This window comes from Drosophila willistoni (genome assembly GCF_018902025.1).
Source record: "Drosophila willistoni isolate 14030-0811.24 chromosome 2L unlocalized genomic scaffold, UCI_dwil_1.1 Seg168, whole genome shotgun sequence".
NCBI lineage: Eukaryota > Metazoa > Arthropoda > Insecta > Diptera > Drosophilidae > Drosophila > Drosophila willistoni.
In genome coordinates, this window is record NW_025814047.1 from 6,946,359 (window position 1) to 6,956,099 (window position 9,741).

The 9,741-nt window shown below is 33.0% G+C and overlaps 1 protein-coding gene across 1 annotated transcript; it reads right to left on the reverse strand.

Annotated features, from left to right (window-relative positions):
* Positions 1-8,494: 8,494 nt before the first annotated feature.
* Positions 8,495-9,378, reverse strand: LOC6642091. Its single transcript, XM_002065659.4, has 3 exons — positions 9,023-9,378; positions 8,861-8,935; positions 8,495-8,776 (listed from the first exon to the last, which is right to left on the reverse strand). The coding sequence occupies exon 1, from the start codon at positions 9,287-9,289 to the stop codon at positions 9,068-9,070; it is 222 nt and encodes a 73-aa protein (XP_002065695.1). The 5' UTR covers positions 9,290-9,378; the 3' UTR covers positions 8,495-8,776; positions 8,861-8,935; positions 9,023-9,067.
* Between the last annotated feature and the right edge of the window lie 363 nt (positions 9,379-9,741).

The following is a 9,741-nucleotide window of genomic DNA, read 5'->3' on the forward strand; positions in this document are numbered from 1 at the left end:
GGAGGATGAAATTTAGTAGTAGATTTCAATAAATAACAATTCAGATAATTTGTTGTTTTCGAACGTATAACAAATGCATATATGTAGTATTATGTTCGAAAGTTACAAACAAGATTAATTTTGTTCCAAAGACGTTTAAAACAAGGGACAAGCTTATGTATATTGCATATATGCGAGTATAGCATAGCATCGACCAATTTAAGTTTTTTTTTTTTTTATAATTTTTTAAGTTTTTATAGCTATCGATGGCTTTTATGTTTTTGGATTTATCGATATGTAGCTGTTTTGTGTATGGAAATTTTCCTATCCACGTGGTTCAATTTTTTATCGATATTTTTCGAATGCAACACTGAAAATTTGCCATACACAGCAAAAAATATTCAATCAAAAACATAAATAATGAGTGGTATAAAAACCAAAAGACTGCACGTTAATTAGTTTAATTGTGTTCTTCAGTTTTTTCAAATTCTGCCAATAATAATTGCAATAAGTGCGAATGAAATTAACATTATTATGTTAACCCTTTGCATTCCGTAGGGTTTGATTTACCCCTTGTAATAATAAGATGAGCTTTTAAAGATTAATTTTTAATAACTTGCTTATTTCAATTAATCGTTGTTTTTGATATTTCATTAAAGTTTTGTTGTTGAAGTAAGTAGTTTTTAATTAAGTAATTTAAACCGACTACCTGCAACCTACTTGGCACGGACGCCTCGAATTTCCGTTGTAGTTATTTTTTATTTTTGTCCGTTCCTCCATTTAACCTTTCTTTTAAACGTAGGAATTACTTTTATTAAAGCACCGTTAGTATTAAACTGCTTTCTCCTTTTTATTAAAAAAGAACCATCTCTTATGGGGGAAGGTGCAGAATCTTTTTGATTGCAGAGTATGTGATCTTCGGTTTTGTGTAATTAATGTATGCATATATATATAAAAAGGCATATTTCATTTTTTATTTGGTTTTTTGTTTGTAGATGTCCATTTCAATCAATTCAATTAATGCTTCAATTCGTGGTTTTATCATTCCTCTAGACCCCGCCTCACGCATGGACTCGCTCTTCGTTCATGTAAAAATTTCAACGGAAATCCGAACTAACCACAATGGTCGGCATACAATACCAATTGTTCGATTGGTGTGAGTTGAGATCCTGCGTCCTGCATATCCTCTTTGCCTCTCTCTCTCTCTCACTTTTCCGTTTGTTTTTGTTTTTGCCTATCTGTAACTGCGGTTTCCGTTTCAGTTCGTCTTGTTACATTTTTCTACTTTTCCCTTTTTTTTATTTTTTGGTTTCATTTGGTTTTCTCCTGCATTTGAAATATTTGAAGTATTTGAGTACTTGGGTTTATTCGCTCCACTATATGGATTCTCTTTCGGTTGGTGTTGGTTGGGAATTTAATATAGTTGTACGAGTAGTTGCCAGTTCATTTTGTATTCATGCACTTTACAATTTTCTTGTGTGCCGGTCAATTCGGACAAATGATGACGATAAACTACCAAAGTGAGTGTGTGCATGCATTCGTCTCATTCTATTTTGGGTCAGTTTCATCCGCATCCGCACTCAACACATGTAATGCACAAATACATACATACATATGCATGTTAACTGGTCAGTTCTTATTCACAGGGATTTGTGCTCGAGTGGCCTTTAATTTATATGCTTTAGGTTATGATGGATAAGCCACAACTAGAACCAAAACCAAGAACCAGCAACTACGAAAGGAGATGCAGATGCAGATGCAGCAGCTGAGACTCTGATTTATTCGAGTTGAAGCTAGATCATAAAGTAAGACAGGTCCATAAATTATTTTTGTAAAATAACTTTACGTAAATTTTCGTTCATTCTTCATAGGCAAATCCAGAGCAAAATCTGACATGCTAGCTGGTAGACACACTTAACTTGCACAAAAGGAAAAATACTAATAAAGAATCAAACAGGGTGTTTCGTCAGCAAATCCATTTAAATTGTTTTGTTAGAAAAATAAGTTAACTTTGTCTTAAAATCCACATAAAACTCTCAGCTGGTTTAAGTAAAAAATGGAGCATTGCGATCCTGTCACTGACAATTGAACTAAGCCCAAAAGTGTTGACGTTCCTATTTATAAGAACAAATATCAAGGAAGCTAACATCGGCCGGGATAAATATATACCCTTGCAGTCTTTGGCAAAGATACTCATACTCCTCCACCCATTTTTCCTATGGCACTTAAGAATATAGGATCCGAATGATTTTTATACTTGATCTCATCCAGGTTATGACAAGCCTAAATACCAAATATTACCTACCGACAGACGGACGAACGGACATGGCTATATTGACTCAGCTTCTCCTGCTGAACAAGAATATATATACTTTATGGGTTTTGAAAACGTCTCGTTCTCTGCGTTCTCTAAACAATTTTATAATACCCTCTGCAAGGCTATAAAAAAATTGTAACTTAATTAAAGCAACTTTTCAAATTTAAATTATTTTTTAAAACAGAACACCAAAAACTCATGTTTTCGGTTTGTTTTTTATTGTTTTTAAATTAGTTTAAATTTGTTTGTTTTTAAATTACCTAAATTGACAACAAATTTATTTTCTATAGCATGACACATATAAAATACTCAGTCTAAAAAATTTGAGTTGGCATTATTGAGACATTTATTTCTCATTTCTTGTATTAACCAGACTGTAACCGAATACCTTATTTGATTTTCATTCGTAATCAAAAATGAAGTAAGTAAGTCGACTCGCAGACTTGGGTATACCATACACCACGTGAAACAAACATTTAAAATTTCGAAAACCAAATGTACGTCTATTAAATTGTCTTAACATTTATTTGTATAGTCGGTGACTCTTTGATGCAATATCAAAAGCCCATCCAGACTATAATTTCAAAATTTTTTTTGTTTATGTAAATTGTTCGAAATTTTATAGAAATCAGTTTTTAAATCAAATTTCAGAGTTAGTAAAGCTTAAAGCATTCACCTGACTCAAATTTCTGTATATACAATGTTCCTCCGCCAGGACACAAATATCGAGCCAGGAAACACGTGCATGGGGCGACAATCATTACAAGGACGATGAACATAAACAACAAAAGCAGCAACACTTTGACAACATCATGACAGACGGAAATACACACACACACACACACAGAGACATAAACACACTCACTCACACCTAACTGTCATCGGTGTGTTTGCTATTTACATGCCACAGCCGCAGCACGTGTTGCCTGTATTTTCGTTACAATTTAAATGAGGGAAAGAGCCAAAGCGATACAAAGAGTGAGAGAGAAAAGAAGGAGCAAAAGCGCACACACGAAATAAAAATAAAACTGAACAAAAATCTCCCATTATGTCAAATGTTTTTGTTTGTCTTTTATAGCACATGTCAACGCCTTTTGTTTTCCGTACGTGTGTGGAGCCTGATGATTTCCCCATGCCGGCATCCATAAAAAAAAAAAAAAATGGAAAACAGCCAAAATACATTCATTCACATGAAACATTTTTGCTGGGCCATCGAGCACAAATTAAATCCAAATCAAAGGCTAACAAAAACCCAGCAGCAGCATTCCTACATCAACCACTCCATTTCATACCCCCTAAAAATGAACTGAGAAAACAAAAATGAAAAATGCAGTCAGAACTGTTTATGGACAGTGCTGGAAAGAATAATAGAAACGGCGTGCAATTTTTCCCCCTTTAGTCAACCTTTTTACACCTTTAGTAAACCCTACAACTTTGCAAAACTGAATGTTTGTTTTTTCCTTTATTTTTAACTGATTCAAAGTTCAAATAAATTGTGTCACCTTCGTAACAATATATTAAGAACAAAAACAAAGGCTTTTACTTCAATGCCATTGAATTAATAAAAACAATGATCTTCAAACTAAAACACATAAATGTGCAAGGCACATCATCTAAAATCGGTAGTTTAGAGCAAAAATGAATAAATCGAATCATCCGTTTTTAAATCTTTTTATGTCGCACTTTTCTAATATCATTCGGAGCTTATTTATAAAATTAGATTATTAATTATTTTATTTTATATTCATCAACAATATTACAAGTGTATTCCGTGACAGAGCTATAGGGGTGCAGCAAACCTATATAATCGGATTCATTCGGAACTTATCGTTCGACATATACACATCCAAGTCTTTAAAAGACTCTAAAACTACGTCGAAAAAGTTTGTAAAAACAAATAAAGTAGAAGCCTTTTTTGGCTGCTAACGATACAGTTCGAACCGTAGGACCTTGTATAGGGAGAAACCATCGACCACTATCACAATGTAGTTAATGGTTAATAGTTTCAATCACTTAATGGCAGCGACGACTCAACCAATTAGGAACAGATCTTGATTATTTGTTGATTTATATCCAACAATCCTCTTTTTAAATAACCTCAAACGCGTTTAAAGGGTTTTAGTCTGACTTCCACTTTGAAGGCACAACATCTTGGGGCAAAGCAGTGCTTGGAGTCAAAGACTGTGCTTTTTGGGTGTCTTAGAAGCACTTTGCTGCCAGATATAAACAAATTAATATTTGTTTCATCACTCTACAATACTTTTTTGGAATTTTTGCGAAGCAAGTGTTTGTTTTGCCATCAATAAAAAGTAATAGGAATGACAGTTATTCCACATTGATTACCGCTTCTATTATTTCATCCAACACTGTAAATTACATTGAACTAGAATTCTCAAATGGATTTTAAAATTGGTGAACAATTTCTGAGGTCTTTTTAACAGGCCACATTTTGCCAGCGATTTATCAATAAATTGTCAATCTATATTAAATTGCTCTCAGTTCTTTAAATATAATAAATAATTATAAGTATCGATTTGAAAATGAAATATTTTATTACCCATATAATTTATCTTTCAAGTGCAGTGATATAATTCCAATGTGAATTATTCTGATTATAGAGGATGTGACTTTTATTGATAGAGTTGCTGTTTAATGCAAACAAATGAAGTTTAAGAAATCCTTGTTGGTTAATCATTTTTTAAACTCGTTATCTAGAAACTAGAAACTTGTTTCAAGCCTACAATAAAATGTAGACCTTGATATTTAGATCTGTGTTTTAAGTCCAACTGAAAAAGCAAGATTCAAAAATTCCAAAAATTTAGCAATGCCTGTCAATTTTACCTAACTGAAGTACGTGAATTTCCAACTAATGTTTTGAATACAAGAGTGCAAAGAAGGAATTAAAAGGGGTTTCGATTTTTAATTGTGTTAGGCGTTTATCTCTAATTTTATATCCTTCCTATTACAATTTAAATCAATTTATTCCAACTATCCTTTTACAACTTATTCAGGAATAATTTATGGTATTCAGTCTAGGGTTACAATATTGTCTTTGTCTAAGATATTGATGACTAGAGGGACGGGGAATATACTTTAAAGAAGAAGATGCTTCCTTCTATGCGTTGCCCATTTCTGACCAAAATAAATATACCCTTTTTGCAAGGCTCTAAAAATTGACCAAGTTGCACTAAGTTTCCACTTGGTTTATACAGGGTACAAATTAATGTCGAGTTCCAGAATCAATAATTTGACCGATTCTATTTCTTTTCTGGAAAACTTCAAGGTTGCTGGCACGGCTTAACTTGCCAAGCAAAAAGATTTAAAAGAGTAAAAGAAGCCAACAAGTAAGCAGAGAGTAAGTAGTAAAAAAGAGAGAAAAGTAAGTAAGCACAATTAGGTCAATACACTGCCAAATTGTTTGAACAAAAATAAAAATAGCCAAGGGCAAAGTATCCTTGTCTAACATAGAGATAAGGGACGAACAGAGTGTGCAAGATGGCAAAAGATGAAGAGAAGCCGAAAATAAAAGGGCAACGCAAACTAATTCGAATACATGAAAGTATTTGGTAAAGTTTCTTGGCTTCCCTCTCCGGTTGCTGGTGCTGATGGGCAATTAAATTTTGTTAGTTTCCAGTTTAGAGACATCTTCATGCTGAGCATAGAGGAAATTATTAATTAGCTTTGATCAGGCATGCATATAAGAGTTTTCCATTGTTAGACATGTATAATAAGCATCTCACTCCTCCATAAGAGGATTAGCTTGCTTCACTGGTTGGTTAAAGCCATAAATCTGTTGCCAGGTAGCTCGAGTCAAACAGGCAGAATTTAAGGAATTTCCCCAGTCAATTGGCATTCTGTTTGGTTATTCAAATGAAATGCTATATGCTAATAAGTCAATTATCAAAGCAAAAATTCTATGAATGTTCCTTCCAGGCATGAGTTTACTAGTTAATTTGTAAAAGTATCTGTGCCTGTATCAGTGGGTATGATTGTGCGATATGTACGTACTCTATTGTCTGATTGTTTCTTTCATCTAGACGCTGGATTCATTGAACGATCCGAATTCTAGATTTTTGTTTATATGTACAAACATACCTTGGCTAATTGATACTACAAGTAAAATGATTCTGAACTCTATTCACCAAATGCATTCAACTAAAAACTCATGCTCCTCATTCCATTCCAATAAAAAGTCAACCAAAACGACATATATGCACATTCTGCCATACGAAAACCCATTGCTAAAGCTCCAATAAATTTGAATAGCCTCAGTCATAGCCATATCTGTATATGTATGTATATGCATCGCCATAGATATAGTACGAGTATATATATATAAATATATGTATGAATATCTGGCGAGGCCACATGCTGTTTCTGCCTTTCATTTTGCCGTTGCTGCTGCCTCTTGTGGCAAATTAAACCTTAAACAACTACAAACATATGCAAATTGAAGCAGTTGCATCATGGGTGTAGCCTTAAAAAGTGTGTGCACCTCACAGCAAAGACCAAAAACAAACCGAAAAGACACAAACGGAAGAAAGTCGACAAATTTGCATTGCAAACAAAAATAAAATTCTTCTTTTCAAATGGGCATTTTTGTTATAATTTGATAGGATAAGAGAGATAATAGTTTTACTATTATTAACATATTTCTCATTAAACTGCAATTAATTTTCTTTGATAGCAACAATATTTACCTATGTATATACATATATTTAGAACGCAAAGGGGAGGATTTATTCTTCTGTCATCGAATGATTTATAATTTGTTTTCAGAAAATAAGCTTTTAAAATGGCAAATTTTTTTGATTTCCGATGTAGTCTGAAATTGTTTTAAGCCAAAATAATGTTTTGGTTTAAAAAAAGTCTTAATATTTCACTTTCGAAGAATCGCAGTTTCTGTAAATATAGGAAAAAAATGATTGTATACTATTCCAGTTCGTTTTCTACTAACTCCCATCGAACTATTTCGTAGTATTGATGAATTTAAGATTTTTATATCACTTATTAAATATGTATTTACCTAGTTAGTTGGAAAATCAGATTATGAGACTCCCACATTCGGAACCAACTCTTGTATAAAGAAAAAATAAATGACATTGGAAAAAATCAGCCGAAATTCCAGTCTATCTATGTAGCCGACTTTTTAAACGGATATGTTTGTAAAAAAAAATGTAATGTCTATATATTTTTTGCAAACTTCTTCAAATCAAAATTTAAGACAAATCAAAATAAAATTAGATATTCATTTTATTTTGATTTGTGGAAAAAAGTGGAGAATATAATAAATAAGGATAAGAAATAACATTTTGAGGATCCATACGTCATTTGGATAACAGATCAATATTACTTTCTGTTGGTTTGGTATCTATACACAGTGATTAAGTAAAGATTTTTTCGATTGGGAGTTACCTATAAGATTCTCAAGATTGGCGTCGCAATTATTTCGAAATACTTTGAAACTTTCTCTCATTTTGACAATTTTGTATATTCCGTTTTACCCCATTTTTAGCACTTCATTTTTTTCTAATGTTGTTTGGCTTAAGTTATACTCATTAACGTTATTGTTTATATTTTCTAAAATTGGGTCTGTTAATTAAGTTCATCTCCTCTGCAGCTTAAAATCCAGGCTAGTTGTGTTCCTTAGACGCATTGAATTGTAATTCAATTGGGTTATCAATGGCTCTAGTTGCGGAATTCTAGGCTGGATTTGTCTTTATACTCCTAGGATCTAACTGTAAGTTCTAGTGTTTAAAGGAAATCTTAGTCATCTCTTGATATTATTGAAATAAACTTTTTCTTAAAGACAAAAAGGAAAAAATATGGAAATTAGATAGTAAAATCGATAGAACACCGATGTGTTTTCTATGCATTATTGTCATTGGATTTGCCGTGGGTTAATCATTATTCGATTTTCACAATTTTTTATGTACCTACAGAGTGTTAAAACGATTACAGGGAATTTCACCACTTTCTATAGGAAGCGATGAGACAGAAACCTTGAAAATTATTTGACTTTTTAACTGATTCTAGTTTATAATAGAATGTATTATTTGAAAAGAAAAAAAAGAATTGAAAAGGGCCTTAAGAAGACCAAAACTGATTAATTCATGCTCCAATTAAATAACACTTTTGTTTAGTTTTTATGGCTAGACTTTCACTTGCTTACCCCTTTATAGACAGAAAACAAGTTAATCAATTTTTCTATTGCAAGAACATTTTATTTTGGCCCATAAAAGTTCAATCTGAGAAATTTTGTTAATCCTTCTTGATAATCCAATTTATTGTTACGTGTTTTTGTTAATTGCAAGTTTTAATTTTAGAAATTTGGCCCCTTGAGTATTAAAAGATAGTTATGTAATGTCTTGTAAAAGTGTCTTGTCAACCCCTCCTGATGCCACCCATGACAAGAAATCCATGAGCTTTTGTTTTAATTGAGCTTCTCCTTCCCCTGATTGAAATGTGAGTGCAAATGAACTGATAACGACATAATATGTAAATTGTTAAACAAAAAGAGGAATCAACTTTTGTGCTGCAGATATGATTCATATGCATACATACAGACATTAACGTATACATATATGTATGTTCATACATATATACTTCTTAATATATCACATGTCAGAGCCATTGTATCTGAAAAATAAATGAATGAAAGAGTAATCATTATTAAAAGTGTACATAGTTAATCAAAAATAATCAAATGATTCAATATTTACTTACCATCTTGTGTGTGTGTGTGTGTGATTGAATGTGTAAGTGGTCAATTCACTCGCATTTGACATCGTAGTCCGAACATTGGCCAAAGTCCGACTTAAGGGTGTAGAAGAGAGCAAAGCAAATGGCAGCGCAAATGCACAAGATGCTCACCCAATAGACAATGCGCCAGAAGTGTTGAATTGTCACCGGTTTCCTGGCCGTGGACACCAGTTCCTCCTTTTGTTCGCCCCGTTTAACCCCTGGCTGGGGAACCCTCTTATTGGATATCATTTGGAATAAGTTTTCGTTTACGTTTACGTTTCAGCAGAGTTTTTCAATCTCTCGACAACAAATGAATAATTGATTTAATTCGCCCCGATTACTCAGTTAGAAGACGAAAAGTTTTCATAAAAAGAAAAGGAAATCCCATAATATTAAATCATAAAATTTTATTGAAATCTAAACCCCCGGGCCCACATCTGGGCGAATGCCTAACAGCTTTATCTTGGCAAACACACACAAAACTTTGGCTAATTATTTAAGTTAATTGGCCTTTAGCCCAGCAAAAAGTCAAACAAATACACAAAATGTGATGAAAGAGAGACAGAAGCATAAAAAAAAGAGAGACGACGACGGTAGGGGGCGGGAGCGGGGACAGGAGCACGATGATGGGTCCGGGTCAAGCCTAAAATATTTGCACAAAAGCCACAAATGTCTCGCAAATTTGTTCAAATTACTTACAC

Bases quoted from the DNA above. Each gene is read 5' to 3' on its own strand.
- LOC6642091 (XM_002065659.4), bottom strand. From the start codon at position 9,289: ATGATATCCAATAAGAGGGTTCCCCAGCCAGGGGTTAAACGGGGCGAA.